The sequence below is a fragment of the Simochromis diagramma genome, unplaced genomic scaffold (assembly GCF_900408965.1).
Source record: "Simochromis diagramma unplaced genomic scaffold, fSimDia1.1 OVJJ01000755.1, whole genome shotgun sequence".
In the NCBI taxonomy this organism is placed as follows: Eukaryota; Metazoa; Chordata; class Actinopteri; order Cichliformes; family Cichlidae; genus Simochromis; species Simochromis diagramma.
In genome coordinates this window covers 961-25,655 of record NW_024387526.1, presented here as the reverse complement: position 1 = coordinate 25,655, position 24,695 = coordinate 961, and the positions used below count along the sequence as shown (strand labels likewise).

Here is a 24,695-nt window from a genome sequence, read left to right as displayed (position 1 = left end):
AGTCAGCAGCTCACTGCTGAGTGACATCTCAGACACTGATGTTCACCTTACAGCTGTCAGCGATCATGCTCCTGGATCTTTAACAATAATACATAAGTAGAACATTCTGCTGAGTAAAAACTGGAGATTACGACTTTGTTAAATATTTTTAAAAAAGAGTGGACTCAGGAAATACTGAACAAAATACCCCCAAAAATTTGAACACGGTAACAAATTTGGTCGATTTCTAGCTAACCAGTTAAAAATAAATAAAGAAAAAACAACTATATGTGCTGTTAAAGATGATCTGGGAACACAATGTATGACCTGAAAGAATGAACAACATTTTTAGGGATTTCTATGAAACTTTATATTCACCACAAACAAACGCGTCTAAAAAAGACATTTATTAGTTTCTTGACAGCGTAACTCTTCCAAAATTACTAAACAGTCAAGCAATGTCAGTGGATTCACCAGGTGACACCAGGTGAACTCCAGGAAGCCCTGATAAATATGCCCAATAATAAGGCTCCAGGTCCAGACGGCTTTCCTGCAGAATTCTACAAAGAATTCTGGTCGATTCTAGCACCAGTTTTCTACAGAACGTTGTTGGAAATCAAAGAAAAGGGCAGACTTCCACCAAATATGAATTCTGCAAACATTAGTCTCCTGCTAAAACCAGGCAAAGACCCTGTACATCCCTCAAGCTATCGTCCAATATCCCTTATAAATGTAGACCTTAAAATAATCTGCAAAGCTCTCTCAAAGAGATTAGAGAAAATAACCCCCCTCTTAATTCATCCTGAGCAAACTGGTTTCATAAAAGTATAACTGTATAACATAACTGGAAGTGTTTATTTCCAACTTTACACAAATTTGGTTTTGGAAACTCTTTCAAAAATATTACACAACAGCTTGTGTCAGAACAAATGACCAAACATCCTCCAGCTTCTGCATTTCTGAATAACAAATCTTGGACTCACCGAGCCTTTCTGCAGTTCCTCACAGCTGGAATCAGTCTCTGTCGTCCCTCTGCTGATGCGTTGTACTTCTGCAGGTCCAACTCATCCAGAACCTCCTCTGACATCTGCAGCATGAAGGCCAGAGCTGAGCACTGGATCATAGTGAGTTTCTTCTTTGATCTGTTCTCTGACTTCAGGAACTCTTGGATCTCCTGAGATAATAAGATGTCGTTCATCTCCATCAGACAGTGGAAGATGTTGATGCTTCTGTCAGGAGAGGATTTTGTCTTCCTTTCTTTTAGATTCTTGATGACTCTCTGGATGGTTTCTGGACTGTTCTCTGTCTGACCCAGCAGACCTCCTAAGAGTTTCTGGTTGGACTCCAGACAGAGGCCATGAAGGAAGCGAACAAACAGGTCCAGACGACCATTTTTACTCCTGAAGGATTTTGTTAGTGTTTCCATCAAAAAATCATCCAGAGATGACTCGTTGTATTTTCTTCCCAGGAAGTCCTTCAGCACCTCTGACTTCCTGTTGGTGAAACAGTGGAACATGTAGACTGCAGCCAGAAACTCCTGGATGCTCAGATGAACAAAGCAGTAGACTGGTTTCTGGAAGATCACACACTCTCTTTTGAAGATCTCTGTACAAACTCCTGAGTACACCGAGGCCTCTGTCACATCCAGACCACACTGCTCCAGGTCTTCTTGGTAGAACATGATGTTTCCTTTCTCCAGATGTTCAAACGCCAGCCTCCCCAGCTTCAGAGGAACTTCCCTGTCAGCCTCCGTCAGCTCCTGTGGACTCGTCTCATGTCCCTCGTGGTACTTGTTCTTCTTCCTCTTTGTCTGAACCAGCAGGAAGTGTGAGTACATGTCAGTCAGGGTCTTGGGCAGCTCTCCTCTCTGCTCTGTAGTCAACATGTGCTCCAGAACTGTAGCAGTGATCCAGCAGAAGACTGGGATACTACACATGATGTGGAGGCTCCTGGATGTCTTCATGTGGGAGATGATTCTGCTGGACAGCTCTTCATCACTGAATCTCCTCCTGAAGTACTCCTCCTTCTGGGCGTCAGTGAAGCCTCGTACTTCTGTTAGCCTGTCAACACATGTAGGAGGGATCTGATTGGCCGCTGCAGGTCGGGAAGTTATCCAGACGAGAGCCGAGGGAAGCAGATTCCCCTGGATGAGGTTTGTCAGCAGCTGGCTGACTGATGACTTCTGTGTGACATCAGACAGCAGCTTCCTGTTGGTGAAATCCAATGAAAGTCTGCTTTCATCCAGGCCGTCAAAGATGAACAAAAGCTGAGAGACAGCCAGCTTCTCTGCTGTGACCTTCTGTAATGTTGGATGGAAAACATGGAGCAGCTCCAGAAGACTGTACTGCTCATCTCTGATCAGGTTCAGCTCCCTGAATGAAAGCAGAACCACCACACTGACATGTTGGTTCTCCAAGCCCTCTGCCCAGTCCAGAGTGAACTTCTGCACTGAGAAGGTTTTTCCAACACCAGCCACGCCGTTGGTCAGAACCACTCTGATGGGTCTCTGTTGGTCAGGTAAGGCTTTAAAGATGTCCTGGCACCTGATTGGAGTGTCATGGAGGGCGTCCATCTTGGAAGCTGTCTCCAGCTGCCTCACCTCATGTTGGCTATGAACCTCTTCACTCTGTCCCTCTGTGATGTAGAGCTCAGTGTAGATCCTGTTGAGGAGGGTTCTACTTCCTGTTTCATCACTTCCTTCAGTCACACGTTCACATCTCCTCCTCAGACTGATCTTATGTTCATATAAAACCTCCTGCAGACCAACATCTGCTGAAAGAAAGAAAAACAGAAAGAAAACTCTTCAATGTCTGAACAACAACAAGAAGTCCAGTTTTCAGGAATGAGTCCATCAGCAGACAGATGTTCAGTCTTACTTTGTACACAGCTGCTCTGACTGGCTGTCTGCAGTCCAGCTCTGCTTCTGGATCTTTCTTCACACTGGGGACAGGACCAGTCTCCTGATGAAGCAGACTGGTCCCAGTATGAGGAGATGCACTGTCTGCAGAACCAGTGTCCACAGCTGGTAGAGACTGGATCCTTCAGGACGTCCTGACACAAAGCACAGCAGGACAGCTGCTCCTCCTCACAGACACCACTCCTCTTCCTCTTCCTCCCTCTGTGAACACATTTCTTTATCACTAAAATCATTGACTGTCAGTGACAAACATCCAGATTTGATGACACTGTGCAGAAGCTCTGATGGTCACAGAGAAAAGTCAAAGTGGAGAAACTTGTGTTTGAGTTCAGAATCCAAGTTTCCTTTGCTGTTCCTGCCTGTCTTATTAAACACAGAGTGATCAGCCTACAAACTCCACAGTAAAAGCCTTCATCACAGAGCTGATTATGTCCTTCACTGGATGTAGTGGAAGTTTGGGATCCATCACTTTCAACTGACCTTTGACCTCCTCTAAAAACTGTGGTGGAGCAGCGGTGTCACATTCAGAGCTTTCAGCTTTATTTTGAAAGAGTTCAGTCATCAGGAAGTGAACTTCTGGGTTCTGATTTCCTTTCTATTATTTTACAGAAGTGAAGAAGAAGAACTAAAAGCTTTGAAATGATCTGAGTGATATTTTTGAACATTGCCACCAAATTGAGTTCAGCCTCCAGCAGTAACTTTGTTTCATGATGCCTCCCTGATGATGTGATGTTTGATTACAAACCTGTTTATGTGTTAGACATTAATCACATGAACACAGGCAGAAAAAAGAAGCCAATGAAACAAATGACAGAAACGTGTTCATTCACTGCCATGATCCATATTTGATATGTACAGATGTTTGTAAAGAACACGTGTGCAGCGCTTTGTTCTGAGTATCTGCTGTCAGCACACAGTGCAGCAATAACTACAACCACACGTTTCTGTAGATCCTGAACATCAGCCTGGAGGAATCTGACCTCAGGTCTGCACACAGAGGAGCTTCACCTCTGGGATGATGCTGGCTTCAGCTCCTTCTACAATCAGGCAGAAGCTTCTGCACCATCAGGACACAAACAGAGAGGAGCTTCTATCCTCAGACCATCCAAGTCCTAAATCAGAACATGCTCCCCTCATAGCATCACCATCAGGGTTTAAACAGGACCTTACATCATGTTCTTGTCTCACTGTCATATTTCAGATCATGTCTGATTCATTATGACGTCACACGCTGCTACACTGATCCTGCTGCTTCATTACTGCTGATATTACTCTGCTCACTCTGTTCAGTTACTCTGTTTACATCACTTTGCTCATTTGCTTTGTTCTGCTTGCACTGCTCTGTCAGTACATGCTGTGCTAATGTGGCACAAAGCACTTTAACATTACATCTGCACAATGTTTCATTATTTCATTTAATGATTGTTTATAATGTTTTGTCCAGTCACAGGAGCAGCTCAGCACATTTCACTGTGTTGTACGTGTATGACGATGCCTGTGACAAATAAACAGCCTCGGACTCTTCAATCTTCTGCATTTCTTTGGAGATCAGCTCAGTGGCCTGTTGAGACCATCTTTCTATTTCTGATGACTCAGTTCAGATTATTATCCTGATACTTTCTTTTAAAATGTGATGAAATCATTTATCTGATGTTCTGACACAAATACACCAAAACAATCCCAAACAGCATAAACCACCACGTTACACACAGTGTAATAAAAATACAGGCAACTACAAATAAAAACACTTTGAAAATATAAACTAAAATTACAAAGTGGTCACAGAATTTCAAACACCTGTAAATGAGTCAGCAGCTCTCTTACATGGTCAGCTGAGCTCCATGATTGAAGAACATTGTTGCTGCAGGTTCATGACTGAAGTCTGGAGGAACTATTTCTTTGGACCAGTCACTCCTCACAGACACACAGCTGGATACTGGAGACTGTGACCTCTGACCTCTGCAAACACAAACACATCACATTCATATGACATGAATTACTGATTAATCTGTTTAAAATCTTTTAAGCAGCTGCAAACACACAAACTGGATGATGTGATGGTTTCTGTCAGTAATAGTTGTCTCAGATTAGAGTACAGACGGCTGCAGAGACGTTCACAGCAACAGAGAAGAAATCATTACCTTGGATTGCATCACTACTACGATTAATACTAGCATTATCGTACCCGGACCACCATTAGGAATCATTTATGATGTCACTGGTAGAACACATTTATAGAAACAACCTTTGAACTCTGAGTCAGCAGCTCTCTTACATGGTCAGCTGAGCTCCATGAATGAAGTTCACTGTTGCTGCAGGTTCATTACTGAAATATGGAGGATCTTTTTCTTTGGACCAGTCACTCCTCACAGATACACAGCTGGATGCTGGAGACTGTGACCTCTGACCTCTGCAAATACAACCACATTGCATTCATTTCACATCAATTAGTACACCACAAAAGGCATGCAAGAAACACAGTATGAAGGCAAACTTCTGGCTTCAATAACATTCAACAGGTCAGGTGGAAACTTTTCTCAGATTTGATTCATGTTTTTATAGAACGATCCAGCTAAAAAAATATACCATTAGGTCAGAGGTCAGCAACCTTTAGGACCCAAAGAGCCATTTGGAGCCAGTTTCCACGCAAAAGAAAACACTGGGAGCCACAAATACTTTTTGACATCTAGAATGAAGATAACACTGTATATACTGTTTTTTACCTTTATGCTTTGTGTGAACAACTAAGGTGTGTTGCTTATGAAATCCATGAAGTGCTACAGAGAAAATTACATGTTATTTATGTAATGAACACATTTGAACTCTTACAGAAATATAACCAAAGGAAAGACACCCAGCTGAACTAAAATGATGTAGCAAACAAAAACTGCTGTGAGCCGCCACCCTTATATCTCCTTTGGGCTTTTGGAGCCTTGACCTGACTTTTAAAAAATAATTGGAAAAAAAGCTCTATGCTGCTGAAAGATGACAAATAGATATTTGCAAAATTCTGCCTAAATATGTATTTTACCTGGTTAATGTGTGTGGCGGGGCGTGGTCCGCAGCGCCGCTGCAGGGGAGGTGGACGCAACTGAGCGGCAATCACGCCTCGCCGCCTTAACGTCTGTGCTGTTGTGTTGGTGTGTGTCGGGCTGTGAGCTGCAAAGCTACAGCCGGCTGTGTGCGTACAGCAACCGTGTGTGAAAAGCGGTCAATAAAGAGAAGCTGAAAAGCGTGTTCATGCAAACATCGTCGGGTCTGCCGTGATATGTTTACAACGGGACTTCTGCTCCTGAACCTCTGCGCACAGCGTCTGCAGGTCGGGGCTGTACGAAGTCACTTTCATCTTTACAGGACTGTAAGCTGTCGTCTGTGAGGCGTGAGCGGTGTTTGTTTTTAACATAGTTCACGGTGGAGAACAGCTGCTGACATAATGTGGATCCGAAGGTCCATAATTGGCCTACCTGGGGCTGAAAGTCTCGATAAATGCACGGCGTTTCGGCGGGTACACCGGCTTCCACGAGTGTGACGCTTATTTGAGCGATGAAAAAATAAAAAATATAATTTTATTTTTATATTTCAATATCACAATAATCTTCCAATTTAGAACTACAAGTTAAAAAAGAACATAAATAAAATACACTTCAGCTAAATACTTCTAATTTATTTTCCCAAACCACGAGGAGCCGCACTGTAAGGACTAAAGAGCCACAGGTTGCCGACCCCTGCATTAGTGTTAGTCAATGTTGCAACTGAACTGAAAAACAAAATATTTTGGTCAGGTCCAAAGAAACAAAGTCACTATTAATACAACACAACCCCCCCAAAAAGAGCCATGTAGACCCCGGGCTCTATGGGTCTTGTGCTCGGAGCTTGTTCCTGTGCTGCCATGATTAGTGCCTCTGTGCTGTCTTTCAGTCCAGCTTTGTTCAGCCACTGGTAGGATTTCTGGATGTCAGCCACTTCCTCTGCCTGCTGGTGGTGCAAACTGTGTCGTTCTGAGTTTCATTGGACGTCTTTGTCCAAAGCACCAGACAAAGGGCAAAGTAGATGCATTTGCATCAGCAGGAAAATACACCCCAAACTAGCATCATCATTATACAACTTTAACAACTGCCACTAAATGATACTTCATACACAGACCAGTGTTAGGTTAAGTTATGATGTCACTGGCAGAACACATTTATAGAAACAACCTTTGAACTCTGAGTCAGCAGCTCTCTTACATGGTCAGCTGAGCTCCATGATTGAAGAACATTGTTGCTGCAGGTTCATGACTGAAGTTTAGAGGTCTTTCTCTGGACCAGTCACTCCTCACAGACACACAGCTGGATGCTGGAGACTGTGACCTCTGACCTCTGCAAACACAAACATCAATAACTGATCAGTTCTCTCTGACAGCCATGTGATCAGCTGATCACTCTGTGATATTGTGTCTGCCTCATAACGCTGACAGGTCAGCCAATCATCAACCAGTTTTTTCTGTCTGAATGAACTCAGTTTGTTCTCAGCTCTTCTCTCTGATTCTGCTGCACTGACTTCACTTAAACTTACAGAGTTCAGATCTTAGCAAGAAAACAAGTCAATAAAAATCAAACTCAGATCAAACAGTTTGAACCAATCACAGATCAATGATTCTGTCATGGTTATGTTGAAATGACTAATAAAGTTAGTAGTGTTCTTACATTGTTGCTGCAGGTCCATGACTGTAAGGTGGAGGTGTTTGTGTAACTCCGTCACTCCTCACAGACACACAGCTGGATGCTGCAGATGCTGCTCCGTCCTCTTCCTCCATCTTCTTGATGTCAGGGTGGAGTTAGTCTGAGAGGTAAACACACACACTCAGAGGTGCTGTTGTACTGGAAGCATCACACTGACGGCTTTCTGATGTTGGAGCTTTGGCCCTAAAGTCCAAACCAGTTATTTTAGAGGCTCAAAGCCTTTAAAAAACACCAAAACCATCACATTATTTAATAAGTACATGATCAGGTGGATGAAGGAACTCAGTGTGTTTGGGATCATCATCATGGTGAGGAGCCCACATGTTACGGCTCCTTTGGAGAGAAGCTGAGGATCACTGCAGGAAGTGAGCTCATGAAACCAAACTGCTGTTTGTGAGCAGGATGACTCTGTTATTGGACCTGCTCTGTGTTCTACATATGATCAATACTTCAAATATCTGTAAACATCTCATCTTATATTTGTTGCACTTGGTCACATCTGTCTTTAAAAATAGATTTTAATGTCACTGAGAGTTCTTTTCTACCTTTATTGATTCATTTTGGAATAAATTAAATATAAAAGGTGCCAAAAACTGCCTGCAGCTTCTGCTCTGTGACAGGAAACTACTGTCAGGCTCAAAATGACTTCAGATTATTCATCACAGAGTGTTTATAGATCACAGGACACGTTACAGTTTCACTGTCAATGTTTTAGTTTAAAAAATGACGAAGGTCTTACTGTGAATCTGCGCGCTCATTGGCTAATACCCTGAGACTGACAGGTGGTTATCCAATCAGCGTGCGGCCTCACACGGACATAAAACTCTTAAAGTTTGTTTCTGAAGGGATTTTCCGATCAGACCTGATGTTTCTGCCTACAGCCTGTTTACCGATATAATCGATATCAGATATCAGAGCAACAGAAACCTCGGTGATCAGGACGCCGGGACTGAGAACAGGAAGTGGCTCAAACAGTTTAAAGTCAGCCTGAAATGAGTTTCTTTCGCCATTTTAGTTTTAAAAGACGTCGTGATAAGGGCGGGTCTTACTGTGTACCTGCGTGCTCATTGGCTAAAGACTTGAGATTGACAAGTCGTTATCCAATGAGCGCGCGGCTTCTCCCAACATAAAGTAGTTTCCTTTGAAAAACCAAAGTCTGATTATTTTTGCCTCCACTGACGGAGCCTGTTGTTCCCGCCACAGAGACACAGTAATGTCAGAGCGGTGTTAACACTCACCTGCCTCAGCACAGCTCTCACTCTCCTCCTGCTCTCTCAGCTAAACTCACTTCCTCTCTACTTACAGGAAACCAGCGCTCAGAGGAGCCGAGCGGCCTCACGTTTCACCCACAGACACGAACAGCGTGGAATTATTTTATGTCATAAGAAGAAACATATTCATGTTAACACTCACCTGCCTCAGCTCCACCTTCCTCCTCCTGCTGCTCTGAACGGAGAATCAACACTTTCACTTTCAGAATCAGAATCAGAATCAGAATGGGGTTTGTTGCCAGATGTTGAGGTTTACAACATTAGGAAATTGCTGCGGTGCTTCAGTGCAAACAATAAGAATTAAAGTGCTATGTAGAAAGAAAGATATGTGCATGAGATATACATGAGATATATACATGAGAATAAGAATTATGAGTGCTACGTAGAAAGATATATACATGAGTGCAGGTGGTGATCAGTGCCAAACATGGAATGATGCAGTGACACAGCGTAGGGTCATGTGTTAGTGGTGGGGACAGTCATGTGGTTATTGTTCATGTGTCCAACAGCAGAGGGGAAGAAACTGTTCTTATGGCGAGAGGTTCTGGTGCGAATGGACCGGAGCCTCCTGCCTGAGGGGAGCAGGTCAAACAGACTGTGTCCAGGGTGAGAAGGGTCAGCTGAGATCCGGGCTGCACGCCGCAGTGTCCTGGAGGTGTACAGGTCCTGCAGAGATGGGAGTTTGCAGCCAATCACCTTCTCAGCAGAGCGCACAACACGCTGCAGTCTCTGTTTGTCCCTGATAGTGGCTCCAGCGTACCACACGGTGATGGAGGAGGTGAGGATGGACTCGATGATTGCAGTGTAGAACTGCATCATCGTCCGTGTTGGCAGGTTGAATTTCTTCAGCTGCCTCAGGAAGTACATCCTCTGCTGGGCTTTCTTGATGACGGAGGTGATGGTGGGCTCCCACTTCAGGTCCTGGGTGATGGTGGTACCCAGGAAGCGGAATGAGTCCACAGAGGTGATGGGGGTGTCAGTCAGGATGATGGGGGGGAGTGGGGCTGTGAGCTTCCTGAAGTCCACAATAATCTCCACTGTCTTCTGGGCATTCAGCACCAGGTTGTTGTGGCTGCACCAGGTCACCAGACGTTCAACCTCCCTCCTGTAGGCAGACTCGTCCCCGTCCGAGATGAGCCCAATGACGGTGGTGTCATCTGCGAACTTGATTAGCTTGACAGACTGGTGGGTGGAGGTGCAGCAGTTGGTGTACAGGGAGAAGAGCAGAGGAGAAAGAACACAGCCCTGAGGGGAGCCGGTGCTGATGGTCCGAGAGTCCGAGACATTCTTTCCCAGCCTCACGTGCTGCTTCCTGTCCGTCAGGAAGTCAGTGATCCACCGGCAGATGGGATCAGGCACATTCATCTGGGAAAGCTTGCCTCGGAGATGGTCTGGAAGGATGGTGTTGAAGGCAGAGCTGAAGTCCACAAACAGGATCCTGGCGTAGGTTCCTGGGGAGTCCAGATGCTGCAGGATGAAGTGTAGGGCCATGTTGATGGCGTCGTCTACAGACCTGTTGGCTCTATATGCAAACTGCAGGGGGTCCAGGAGGGGGGCGGTGAGGGTCCACTGCTCCTCCCTAAACACAGAGGATGCTGGGACTTGTAGTTTTTACCTTGTGTGATATTTATGGCTGTGACACTAAATCACAGCATGAAAACTTCCTGCAAATATGTCACAGGCGATAAAAGTTTCACATTAAAGGTGAAGTTATTTTTCTGTCTCATGTTCAATAAACAGTGAGCTGGGAAAACTGAAGAACAGACTTCAGACGTTCCCTGCAGAGTTTCTGCTGCTCGGTCGTCTGCATGTTGCTGAGACTGAGCTGATGATGAAGCTGTGACGGGTTTATGGCACGTTTGGTTCTGGAGAAGAGTTTTACTGCCGGTGCAGGTGAAATGATCAGAGGTTACAGCCTCTGGTTAAAGTGGAGGCAGCGATCAGGACGGCTGAGCAGCAGAGGTCTCGAGGGTCCTAAAGTGTAAAAGCATCAGTGTTAGTAACACAAAGATGACAGAATGGGATCATCCACACAACACTAACATCTAAATCCACGGCAGGAACTCTTCCAGTGTCCTGAAAAATCTGTGTGCACGATGCTGAGATTAAAATCTGTCTGCTCATCTTAATGCAATATTGTGAAGTTACAATTCTTTTCTGTAAAAAGAATTTTAATTTTTGTATATAAATAAATGTTGATGTTGTGCTTTGGGATTGTGTGCTTCAATTTTACTTATAATGTGCCAAATGACTGCAACAGGCGGCTTAAACTTAAACTCCCAGAGAGCAGCCACTTGGCTTTTCTACCTATAAAACCCGGAGAGCAGCCAAATGGCTGGTAGGCTTTTAGCTAAGCTTTAGCTTCAGCCAAGTGGAAGCTAAATTGGCTAGTCATTCATATGTATATTAGGTTGTTACCTGGGAATTCTGGAGGGAGGGGAGTGGGGGTGTGTGATTGAGGGGGTGGGGGAGCTGCTAAAAGCTGTGAACTTCCCTTTTGTGTTTCATCTTGATGCATTCTCAATCATCCAGGGAAATAAATCTCCAAAAGTCACCAACTTGGAGTGTTTCAGTTTGCCATCTTAGGGAGAAATCAACACACCGTCTAAGAAGTTTTTGCGCAAGTGAAAGCGATGTGAAAAAAATTGTCCGTGGTAACATTTCTGCCCTTGTCTAGGAATGGTTCCATCAGCCTCATTACTACATTTTCATTAAGTCTCTCCCCAGTGGGACGATTGGGGTCCTTACCAAGATATGGGAAGACATTGCAAATGTACTTGGATTTTAGGTCGCAAGCCACCCAAAACTTGATCCCAAACTTGTCAGGTTTACTTGCAATATACTGCAGGAAACAGCACCGAGTCTTTGATGGGAAAAGCTGTTTTCATCTGAAAATGTTTCATTTTAGTAAAAACAATGCTCTGTAGTTTGATACTGTCGTTACAGACAAAGCGGATGTTTAAAGCCTTTGGACGCACATTTGAAATGCACTCATTCTCCTTATCAGCTGGAAACATTAAAGCCGTAAAATGACACACCCGCGTGTAACAAACCATCTGTTGGGGGTTGTGGATTTGACACCTCAGCATTGTGAAAGTGGGGAAACATGTTTCTGGTTGAGCGTAAGATTTCTGCTTACAACTTAGAATCTCAGTTCTAAATGTAATTCAGATGTTTTTTTAAGTATGGCTAATGTATTATTTGACTTCTAAGGCATACACACACACACATACACACACACACACACACACACACACACACACACAGAGAAGAAGAAGAGGGGGTCGTTTTACTACACATCATAAAAACGCAATCATTCATCTTCCAACTGTATCTTTCTGTTCTGGCTTTAGAATCATTGGTTGTTTACTGATCTGTACTTTGGGAGTCATACTGTTGTGATACTGGGGAGAAGAGGGTAAGGTTTGATAGACTAAACCATTACACACAAAACTTGAAAAAGCTAAAGAGTGTGTGAGACTGCTAGCTGTGTCGTTCAGCAATAAACTCATCTATAAATGTGTTAGTAAAGAGTGACTTGTACTTCTGTCCCATTAAGCAACGGTTTAACAAATTTCACTGCAAACTATAAAAGGAATCTGGATTTAAATAGAACATAGTAGTGCAGGAAACACTAGTATAAGGTGTCTATGGAACAAATCTCCTTCAGCGTTCAAATGACCTGTCACGGCTGCCGAGGCGAGCCGTGTGGAGTTGGAGGAAGAAGGACCCAAGATGCGAGCAGTGGATGAAATGCTAGTGAAGTTTATTTACAAAGAGGGGAAGAGGGGAAGAGGCAAAACAGGCAACGAGGGGGAACAATAAACTAAAGAAACCTAAACTGGGAAAACTAAACAACAAACCTGGGATGATACAAAAATGGATGAGAGGCAGAGAGACGCAGACGGCGAACAGGACACCGTGGACCACAGAGCAACGCAGACTGACTCGGCGTAACACAGACAAACCAGCAACAGGCAGGAGAACACACAGGGCTTAAATACACACACCAGTAATCAGGAGATGCGAGACAGGACGACAACACAGCGTGGAGAAATCAGAGCTGACGGGACAGGGGAAACGTAATCTGAACACACTCACATCAGACAGAGACCTTCACAATAAAACAGGAAACTCAGACACGGGGAACCAAACAAGACACAGAACTAAACAGACAGCTTCACAAACAGACGGGGTGACACCATAGACAGACAGAGACACAGACTCAGAGGCAGACCGAATATAACACAGAACTCAAACAATAATAATCATCATCATAAACTAGAAAATGATATTAAACTAAAAGCGCTGGGTCACCGACCCAGGACCATGACATGACCAAAGTGAGGCCTACAGGCGTTTCTCTCAGTTGGTTGTGTTCAGGGAAAAAGCAGCTAAATACACTGAGACTGCTCCACATTGTTAGTGAGTTAACTCTGGATATCTGTAGGTTTGTCAAACTTGGAGTGAACAAAAGCAGAAAACAGTAAAAGATGCAGACAGTGAAAGTCTGGTTTATTTCATGAACACAATGAAACATTTTCGGCAAAGTAGCACACATGATAAATAGATACACATAACACGGACAGTGAGAAGTAAAACTCGTCGTCTTACCACATGTTATATTCTGTAAACTTAAAATTAACCACAGAAATTAGAGTTTAGTGTTTTAAAGTCATTATTAAAAACACGAGTCAACATTACTGAAGTGACACTTTAACGATGCTTCATATCACCGTGTTTATGATGATAAAACATGTTCTCTCGTTAGTAGATGTCTGCGCTGTCACTTGTCATGAAAATGTCCCGAGCCAGGGTTCAAGCTTCCTCTTCAATTACCATTGATCATTAATAGGGTCACAAAAGATTTGTCACATTATCCCCATAAACAACACGCTTTTATAGAAATCATTGTGACACAAATATTTAGATTCTTGTTTCACAACGTGCACGAACTCAAAATCTTTAGTTTCATATTTATAAAGTATCGCAAAGAATACATTTATACCATTGTGTGAGCTACACTTCTTGTAAAAAACTGATTGGAAATGCGTTCGAGAAAAGCTCCTGCTGTGACCTTCCTTCTGTGAGGGCACACACACACACACACACACACACACACACACACACACACACACACACACACACACACACACACACACACACACACACACACACACACGTGTCTATATACACACATTACACATACATACACAAAGCTGTGTAAAGCAACTATTGGCGACTGTCAAGCCTTTGAGTCGCCGAGCAGCTGAATAGGGGAATAATGTTGACGTGCCCGCTGTTTAAAACGTAAGTCAAAGTTCCAGGTTAAAACTCCTTTATTTGTTATCAAATCCTTAAAATCCGTAGAAAAACAGTGATCAAAACATTCCAAGCTTGAGCGGTCAGCAAAAGTCGACTTCCCCCATCACCCACTCATTCACAAAAATTCCCTCAGGACGTGAACAGATGATATAGCAATCACTATTACCGACACCACGTGACCCAAAGCTACGCCTTATCCACAACAGCAACTATAAATAACGAATCTAAACGTATATACATAAAATACAGAAATGAATGAGGTGGAATGAATACTACAAATGTACATAAGGTGCAGCTGCAGTCTGGCAGTGGGAGCAGTGTGACAGGTCAACTGTTAAGAAGGGAGATGGCGAGGGGAAAGAAACTGTTCCTGTGTCGGGTGGTCCTGGTCTGCAGGCTTCTGTACCGTCTGCCAGAGGGCAGCAGATCAAAAAGTCTGTGTGCAGGGTGTGAGGGGTCTGTGATGATTTTCCCTGCCCATTTCCTGGTTCTTGAGCGGCACCCCCCTGCCCTCCATCCAGGATGGAGGGCAGGGGGGTGCCGATGATCCTATCTGCTGCCCGTACAGTCCGCTGCAGTCTGCTCTTGAACTTGAAGCTTTTGTTACCATACCTCAAACACATGTACCCATACCTTAAACAAAAGCACTGCTTTGCACCCTAGTTGCAATTATGCAACACACATGGTCCTGCATACTACACTCTATTTCACACATAAGACACTTCGTTCACAAAATGAAATTTCAGGGTGCCACCCTGGAAAACATCCAAAATACAAAACACATCGGGTAATTGCAACCACTCAATACACACCTGAAGGCACGTACTTGAAAAACTGAACACCAATTAGCCAACTACAAAAAGCCCTCAGTTTAGCCAATTAAAGAACTTTGCAAGCATGGATGGAGGGAGAGCAAGAGGAGGAGGTCGTCGAAGAGGCCACGCACAGACCCATATTTCTGATGATATAAGAGCAACTTTGGTGGACCATGTCATCAACCATGGCCTGACTATGAGAATTCTCTAGAATGACTCGAAGACCTTCTGGGGCAGGACGCCAACGCCTGTTCACACAACAGCAGGAACTTGCCGTTGGGGACATGTCCCCTCCGTCCATGCCAAATCGACGCCCTTGCCCGAATCGATTCAATCCATGATTCGATTCGATTCGATTTGGGGAAATTTTGCCTCAGACAGTCAGCAATATTATAATTTAGATCATACCCCCCCCCCCACACACACACACACACAGCCTTATGGGTACAGTAGTCTCCCGCTACACCTCCTTTTAGCTAAAGACATACTTCACAATGACTCACTCAGCTCACAAGAACAGGAATGCAGAGCATTATCAAACGTTAAAATGATACACATCTCTCACTTGTTCACTTACATTTAAACGAAACACATAATTGTAAACATCTCTAACAGCCTAAGCCAGCTTTGAATAGGGCCTGAATGGATAACTTCAGAGAATTACACATCCAATCTTACACGAGGTCTCACCGCTCGACCAGATCTGGTAACAGTCCCTGTTGGTGTGAGGTGGCTCCTATTTCTCCTTAGAAAACCTGTCTGTCTCTACCGCATAAGATCTGGGAGCACTGGCAGGTCCAACTACTGCTCCAGTGGTTCCTTCAGTAGTAATCCACACCTTCTGTCCTGACTCTATGTCTGCGGTTGTAGTGTTTTGCCTGCTCACGCCTCCCCTCCTCATCCTTCTCGCGAAAAGCCTGTAGGTCGGGCCACTTTGGCACCAGCTTCGCAGCAGCTTGTGGCAGAGAGGTACGCAGGTGTCTCCCCATGAGCAACTGTACCGGTGAGAGCCCATGTTCCAGTGGGGTGGCCCTGCACGCTAGCAGTGCTCTGCTGTAGTCACAGTCCTTTCAAGTCTTTAATGGTACGATCAGCGCGTTCTGCCTCCCCGTTGGCTCGGGGGTACCTGGGGCTGCTCGTTTCATGTGTGAACTGGTACTCTTTAGCAAAGTGCTTGAACTGTTCTGATGAAACTTGCGGCCTGTTGTCCGATACCACAGTCTCGGCAACTGCATGTCTTGCAAAGGCCTCTTTTATAGCATTAATAGTGACCTCTGCTGTTGTGTCTCTCAGTTCAGCAAGTACCACGACCAGATTTGGTGTGTGGTAGTAACAGGCAAATGAACTTTTTTTTTTTAATGATTTGAATATATATGAATGCTTGTGCATAAATACACAAACAATACACATATGCTTTCATGCTTTCAATTGTGTAATTTACGTGACCTAGGTCAGCGGTCTCCAACCTTTTTTGCACCACCGACCGGTTTATGCCCGACAATATTTTCACGGACCGGCCTTTAAGGTGTCGCGGATAAATACAACAAAATAAAACTAGTACCGAAAAAAGACGATTTATTCATAACACACGTGAAAAGACCCAGGAAAACCGAGTTAACGATAAAAACGATAACAAAATAACGCTGAAAAGCGATAAAAACCCTGAAAACCAGACATTTCACACCTGAGCCTCAACTCTCGCGGCCCGGTACCAAACAACTCACGGACCGGTACCAGTCCGAGGCCCGGGGGTTGGGGACCGCTGTTCTAGGTAGCTCTGTTTTGGAAGTTCAGTTCAAGCTAGAAATGTGCTTTGGAGTTTGTACGTGTTTTGTCTCTAGGGGCCACCACATATATTTCTATTTACATCCAGGTGACAGCAATCCATGGATGGTTTCGACATGCAAGAGGATATTTTCCCCGGTGCCCAGCGGGAGAAGACACTGGTTGCGATGTCGATGAGGTCCTGTGGCCAGACCCCAACAGACGGCGGGATCCATGAGCCCACGTATGCACAATTGTCATGATTTTTTGTGTGTACAGTATAGTGTTTTTTCTATTACTGTATTATGTTTGTGTTTTGCTTTATCTGAATTGATGGTGCTGCAGTGGACAATATTGAGTAGGCCTATTTGCTTTTTTTGGTTGTTTGTGTCTCCTGAAAATGTGCCTTCAGAATAAACAATGACAATGAAAGACTGCAGTGTTTTATATGAAGTAGACTAGTGTGTCCCCCTGATCTGATCTGCATGTGATGCAAGTATGTGTCATTTTGTCAACAGAGTTACATTTTGACAGAGGAATGTTAGGTTTTGACAGCAGAGTTTCAGTTTGGCACAGATGTGAATGGTATATTTTGATGTGTCATGTTTACTTGTGTTAGAGTTTTGGCACAATGAGCGACGTTTTGCAAAATGTGTTCAAGCAACGGGCAAAAACTGTAACATGTTTTTCACCAAAGATTTCAGCAATTATAAAAATTCAACTCAAGCTATTCAGCTATTAGCATTCACACTGCATTTTCTACAGGAAGTACATTTTATATACCAGTTTCAGTTCAAAGTGCATTAAAAATAATAAATAATTATTAAAAATAATACCATCAATATGTTACTGCACTACACTTACTGGACTTGTGGAAGTATTTTGAGAACCATAAGAGATTCTTACAAATGTTTGAAAGAAAAAAAATCTTTAACATAGCTGGAGACTCGTGTAGAAATATGAATGAGTTTATAAAGTTTCTGTCATGGTGTGCTGTGACAGGCAGGTAGTAGGACCCAAACACAGGACTCTTACGTGGAATGAAACTTGAATCGGCAGCTTTTATTGCTGGAAACTCAGGTGGACTCAAGAAACTACAAACTAAGAAACAAGAACTAGGAAAACAAATCAGGAACTATGAACAAGAATCAAGTAAAGAACACGGAGGAGAAAAAACACCCAGCCCACTGAAAACTAAAGAAACCCCCAAAAACATGAAGAACAATCATTAAGGAACATATTTACATATTTAGAGTTACTGCAACACCAACACTGGGTCACAGCTTCAGTGTCAGTCGGTGACTTTTGGTCTGCAACAGCAGCAGAACAGACTTCTCAGTCTTTTGAAGAAGCCCTTTTTCTTCTTCTTGATCTGACGGTCTTCGGACTTCATGCTGGCTTCAGGTTCTGGAAAAGGTTCCTCAAAGGGAACATCAGGAACCGGCCCAATTTCCGAACAAGATCCTTTGATCTTTTGATCTTCGCCTTCAACACAGGATTTGGACTCGCCATAGGGTTCCTCACAGGGAGCGTCAGGCTCTGCAACACTTTCTGACAGAGCTCCTTCGATCGTATGGTCTCGAGTACTCAGACTGGATGCCCTTTCAGAAAGAAGTTCCTCACAGGGAACGTCAGGGTCTGCAACACTTTCTGACAGAGCTCCTTCGATCGTATGGTCTCGAGTACTCAGACTGGATGCCCTTTCAGAAAGAAGTTCCTCACAGGGAGCGTCGGGCTCTGCAACACTTTCTGACAGAGCTTCTTCGATCGTATGGTCTCGAGTACTCAGACTGGATGCCCTTTCAGAAAGAAGTTCCTCACAGGGAGCGTCGGGCTCTGCAACACTTTCTGACAGAGCTCCTTCGATCGTATGGTCTCGAGTACTCAGACTGGATGCCCTTTCAGAAAGAAGTTCCTCACAGGGAACGTCAGGGTCTGCAACACTTTCTGACAGAGCTCCTTCGATCGTATGGTCTCGAGTACTCAGACTGGATGCCCTTTCAGAAAGAAGTTCCTCACAGGGAACGTCAGGCTCTGCAACACTTTCTGACAGAGCTCCTTCGATCGTAAGGTCCCGAGTACTCAGACTGGATGCCCTTTCAGAAAGAAGTTCCTCACAGGGAACGTCGGGCTCTGCAACACTTTCTGACAGAGCTTCTTCGGCTGGTGGAACATTTGCCACTGAAAGGCCGTCAGAGGAGCGCTCACCATTTGTACTCTTCACATCAGGACTTGAAGGGGGGCTCAAAGATTTCACATATCCGGATCCTTGCTACATCAGCAATGGTCTTCAGCAACAGGGGTGCAAAGTTTGCAACTTGGATAGACAGAATTTCTTCAGGAAATTTCTGTCTAATCTCCGTCAGGATGCTGTCGACCATATCGTCTCGGATAGAGCGGGTGAAGACGGCCTGTGTTTCCATCGCCGCGAGGCTCTTGGAGACACGATCTAAAGTGGCCTTGGTGACACTGGTGGAGAGGATACTTAGACTCTGGGAGGCCATGTTTAGGAGGGGACGAGGAGGAAGCTCCCAGAAGCCCTGGAGAACGCGGGGAACTACCTCGACCACTACCTCCTGCGCGGTGAGCAGTTTGCTGTTAGGCTGTTCCTGCTGCTTCTTTTTCAGGATTTCAACGTAATCCTTCACCGCGCTGAGGAGTTTAGGTGCTCTGTAGAAAAACATGATAAGAGTTATCTGTTAAACATATTCAAAGCATCATTTAAATATTGAAACACTGTAGCTGGACTGTTAACCCTGTAACCACCTTTGTATCATACATGAGTTTCTGAGACCTCCATCTCATCAACATGATCAATACTTGCTATAATTTCTAAATGTTGTGGACAAAACTCTTTTTTAGTCTAAAGTTAACATTGTCGTTAACAAAAAGTTGCCAAAAACACCCAGTGTATCAAATGTGATACAAAAAATAAATACACAATAAAAGTAAATCATACACAACATGACATAGCAAAGAACTCATGTGTGGCTTTTGTTTAAAGGGTTAATAAACATCTCAGTTCCAAAGAATCTGAATTTTCTGGCTGTTTTTTGATGGGTTGGGTCTTACAGGGTTAATAACTGTATGTTACATGTGACTCACTGAAATTTAGGAGGTACGGCCTCTGGGAACTGAAGAAGCAACCTGGCTTCAAATTCAACGTCCCTCATTTTATTGCTGACGTTCACCGCCCACACCTGAAACAGAAAACACATTTACAGTGCGCTTATGTGTAAAGGTTATGTGCACGTAATGAAAAAAAAGTCTTGTGGGTTTTCTCGTCTTACCAGCCTTAGAAGAGGTTTGGCTTCCTCTTCGTCAAAATCCTCTAACTCAAACTCCCACAGCCTTCAAAAGAAAGCAAAGCAGAGGTTTTCTCTCAGCACTTACACGTCATCACAAACAGACTTTCAGGCGTGACAGTAACTCACTGCTCTCTGAGCGTCTCCCTGCTCTTCTCCACCAAAAGATCTCTCAGATCTTCAGCAGTGAGGTTCGGTGGAATTAGATCTTCCTGCTGAAGTCTGAGAAACTCCGTCATTATCGCAACCTAAAAGTAAAGGAGACATTTAATCACCACCACTCTCAGGTCCTCAGAAATGACCTGATATTTTCTGTCAGCTTTGGTTTGCATGAATCTGGGTCTAACCTGAGTCCTGTAGCCCGGAAGATGCCAGCAGATCTTTAGAGCACGTTCATAAATCGGTGTGTTGAACAACACCTGTCAAAGAAATAGCAATTTAGTCATTGTTACTTAAAACGACATCAAATTCTTCAAATTACTGAAATGCAGTAAAAGCAAAAGCGTCACATACCCTGATAGGCTTATAGATTCCTTGACTCTTTTCCATTTAAACGTGTTCAAATCAAAGTCAGGAAGAAAAACGTCAACTGCTCTCCAACGATGGCGTACGGGGGATCTGGACCTGAAAATGCTCTCAGCTCGGTGGTCTCGCACAGATGAGCTCTTTTGACAGTCTGATGTTTATTTATGAATGCAGAATTTCTTGAGCAGTCACCATGGAAACTTGATGCAGCTTCATGTTGTTAAATTAAAAGTAAACACTGTGTATTTTGCACTACACTCCACTAAACTTATCATATAAGTAAATAAAGTGTGGGTTAGGTCCCTCCTGTGGAAAGAGCCACACAAACCGATGGATCAGAAAAGACAAAGTCAGCTCCAGCATGCCTTTTCATATTATGTGCCTGCTTATCTCCATTTCTTTACAGTAGATGGGAACTTTTGCAGTAAAGCAATGGCTTACAAACAGTGGACTGTGGACTAATGCAGACATCTGAAGCCTGACAGCAGCTGGTATATACACAGCTTTGGACAAACTGGCCCTTTAAACAGCCCAGAGGAAGAAGAGACCTCTGCGTTATCAGTGCAGCCTAAAGCACAATAATAATAATACTATTAATATGATTTTTAGAGCAATAATGCCCCAAATAATGAAGTCATTAATTACACATTCGTCATGCTTCACAGGAGGTCAGGAGTGACCGATGAACGTGATGCTACATTAGAGTCTGTCCTATGAGTTCAGCAGGAGGAGGTGAACCCACAGCTGGGACCAGTTCTCTAGTGGGTCCAGTATCATACTTGTGTTCATCCTGGTCTGAACCTGGTCAGAAGAACTGACTTCACTTTTGAAAATTCAATACTTATAAAAGGTAACCCCAAGCAGTCTACAACGGCTGTTTTCTGTCCACCGAAGCAAATTTGATTGACGAGGTTTTTGTACCTTCACTTCTCCAAAAAGCAAATAAAGAGATTAAACAAAGATTTACTGAACGACCGTCAGAATTCCCAGAGCTAACGTAGATCGCTTTATGCTCTTGAGTCAGGAGGGATAAGAAAAGTGACTGCAAACATTGTGGAACGATTCATAGCGTTTGATTGCTTGTGTGAATGTATTAAACAGGAAACCAGGAGCTGCAGAAACCCAGTAATGCTGAAGACGCATGCGTGTGCGTTTATTACAGGTTTTTCTGAATGCTTAAACCCTAACTGTGATTCTTACAGCACAATTCCTAAAACTATTGATACTTATAGCAAAACCACTCACTGAGTGTGCAAAACTAAAAGCACAAACACTGCTTTGCACTCAGTTTGCCATTTTGTAACACACACTTTGCAAACCTGTAGCTACAATCCACTGCACAGCACTCTTTTTGCAGAACTGTAAACACAACTCACTGCTTTGCACTCAATTTCCAAATGATCAACGCACTCCTAGCAAAACTATACACATTTATGGCCATTATTTACACTATTTTGTCAACTGTCTGGCACACTGCCACATGTGAAAGCTTTTTTAGATAATTAGTTCACTTTGCAATCAGCCTAAGCACTATGATACAGGTAAGCTCTGTGTGTGGAGTACAATGGAGGGAGCAGGAAGAGTGAGAGGAGGCCGAGGAAGAGGACGTGGAGGTGAAGAAGTAGGATGAAGAGGACGACAAGGACAAGGAGGAGCAAGAGGAGGACGAGGAGGGGGGAGAGGACGGGTAAGAAGAGTAAGAAATAGAATTGCTGATGACATCAGAGCTACAATAGTGGACCATGTCATCAACCGTGGAGTGACCCTGAGGGAAGCTGGCCAACGGGTCCAGCCTAACTCGAGCTGCTACACTGTAGCAAGCATCATGAGGACATTTTGAAATGAGAATCGGTGAGTACAGTCACTTTGCACAAAGACTTGTAGCACTGGATGGATCTATAACAGAAGTATGAGCTCAATCTGACATGGCCTACCTTGTGCACAGAGAAAGCAAAAGCCAGATGTGTTTTTCATTCATGCCATCAGTGTGTAGTTGGTGCATTGTGTGCTTAGTAGATGATGGCTTGTGTTAACTGTTGGACACAAAAATACCATTTTTACAAAGGTGTGGAGAGTTAATCAGTTAAGTTAAGGCTTATTCGCTTTTACAAGGAAACTACAATGTTTTGCTGATTGGGTGAAGAGTTTTCTTACTTGTGTGTAGAGTTTTGCAAAAATTGCCAATAGTTACAAAAAATGTGCTCAAGCCATCAGAAAAAACTGTAAGTGCTTCACATGTTAACTGTGTTGTGTTTCATACATGACTTCTGTTGTTTTGTTTCTTAGAGTTCTCATTTCTACACTGTGAAGCCTGCATCAGCATTAAAGGATTTCTTCAGCCTGCTCCAGCTGCGGGTCCTTGCTTGGCAATAATAATCTTATGGTCGCTGATAACGCCCGATCGCTGTGTGTGCAGTTTCTTTCTCACAGCTCATCACTGGAGTGAATACTCACTCACTACTTAAGTGCATGGACGGGTGTTTATGTGTATCATAGATTTCAGTTATGAACCTCGTTTATAATGAAGCAGCTTCTCTGGTTGAATCCTGTCATCCTCCTGAGATATCAGATTTCTCCAGAGAGCCGCTGTCTTACAGCCTCCGACTACCTACGTGGTCTCCGTTGGGGGGGCAGAAGAGGCCCCAGCCCTCCATGCACCGGTCCTGAGGCTCAGAGAGAGAAACTCTTGTCTAAATTAGAGGCATTTTCACTATGTCCTTCGCTACAAGTGAAAAACCTGGGTGTTATTTTTGACTCTGAGCTTGGTTTTATCCCACAATAAACTACAGTTGGGATGTGTGAGTGCTGGGATGCTCTTGATAAAGGGAGCCTCTTTTATTGTTTTATGACTTCTTTTGCTGACTGTTGGGGGCCTAACTGTAACCCACTCTGTCTAACTGTTGCAGAGTGTGACTAGTTAAGAATCTGTAGTTTTTAGAAGTAACACCAGAAAAGTTTATTTCTAAAGGAATACCTGTTGTTGTTTGTGGTGCTCTGTTTAAAACTATTAGCCTCTGTGTCTTTTCGGAGCGCTAAAGAAAAAGTCAAATGCTCCTAAAGTAGATAAATCATCTATGTGTAATCAACAAGTCTTACTGTTGCAGTGTGTTTGTGACCAGTAGATAATTATAGGGCTAGTTGCATTAAAGGAACATTGGGGGTTGATACAGTGCTAGTGTGGCTGGGTGTGAATATGTGCTTTTAGAAGTATCACAGTTTGATTTCTAAAGGGATACATGTTGTTTGTGCTATTCTGTTTAAAAACTATTAGCCTGTGAAACTATTAGAAAAGTGAAATCAAAAAAAGTGTAGGTATTACTACTAATGGGAACTGAAGCAGTTGTAGGAACTGAAATTGATACTCAGCCCTAATCACATTGTCTCCTGTTATTTTGCTTGCAAACCAGGCGAAACAGGATTTAATGACAACATGCAGCAAAAACTGAATCCTAAATCATCAAAGCAGCCGTAACAATAACACAAACAACATGTTTAATCAGTAAAAAATATTGTGAAATAAAGAAATCACAGGATAAAATGATTAATTAGGCAAGTTTTTCTTTCTTTAAAATGTTTTCTTTAAAATATTTTGTATTAATCACATTACAATCGAACAAAAAAGGGAAAAACGAACATTTTAAAGGTGTTATTCAGTTTTTCCTCATGCAAATCTTTAGATCTTTTTTAGAAAAGCAAAGTCTTGATGAACCTGCATGAGTGCTCACTGTGTATGTTAACAATGATCAGATGAGTTTCTTTTTTGTTCATTTAAACCTGTTTTATATTTAGTTTTTTTCTACTTTGACTCGATTCACAGAAGATGAAGCATTTGAACTGAAGTTCAAACTAGAATTTCTTAGAGAGACTCCGCCTGAAAGAGTGAAACCCGCATGTGAGATTTTGTGGCCTCTGTGTGACTGTTGGTGGGTCAAAAAGGTTTCAGCTGCACAGCCAGACGTTATTGAGCGAGCCACCGGCTGAGAGGCACACTTCTCGCAGCTCCTTCCTTTCGTCAGACTTTAAAAGAAACATTTACAGGGGTTTAGAGATATTAATATTGATACCACCTCTGG

At 43.4% G+C, this 24,695-nt stretch overlaps 2 protein-coding genes across 16 annotated transcripts in view; both read right to left on the bottom strand.

Moving 5' to 3' along the window:
- The window catches only part of LOC120727345 (protein NLRC3-like), a 31,244-nt gene extending 10,486 nt beyond the window's left edge, over nucleotides 1-20,758 (bottom strand). The window contains exons 1-8 of one of the 15 annotated variants that reach the window (XM_040021575.1): nucleotides 20,754-20,758; nucleotides 14,896-14,901; nucleotides 7,123-7,254; nucleotides 5,172-5,306; nucleotides 4,721-4,855; nucleotides 2,856-3,097; nucleotides 963-2,751; nucleotides 765-770 (exon numbers count right to left, since the gene is read on the bottom strand). In XM_040021575.1, coding sequence (XP_039877509.1) covers nucleotides 765-770; nucleotides 963-2,751; nucleotides 2,856-3,097; nucleotides 4,721-4,855; nucleotides 5,172-5,306; nucleotides 7,123-7,154 — 2,339 coding nt within the window. In that variant the 5' untranslated portion in view covers nucleotides 7,155-7,254; nucleotides 14,896-14,901; nucleotides 20,754-20,758. The other 14 variants (XM_040021564.1, XM_040021568.1, XM_040021570.1 and 11 more) reach the window with 14 other exon arrangements.
- LOC120727346 lies at nucleotides 19,018-21,947 on the bottom strand. The gene is made up of 6 exons (XM_040021581.1): nucleotides 20,611-21,947; nucleotides 20,445-20,516; nucleotides 20,227-20,345; nucleotides 20,083-20,143; nucleotides 19,898-19,992; nucleotides 19,018-19,462 (listed from the first exon to the last, which is right to left on the bottom strand). The coding sequence occupies exons 1-6, from the start codon at nucleotides 20,644-20,646 to the stop codon at nucleotides 19,018-19,020; spliced, it is 828 nt and encodes a 275-aa protein (XP_039877515.1). The 5' UTR covers nucleotides 20,647-21,947.
- Nucleotides 21,948-24,695: the final 2,748 nt, after the last annotated feature.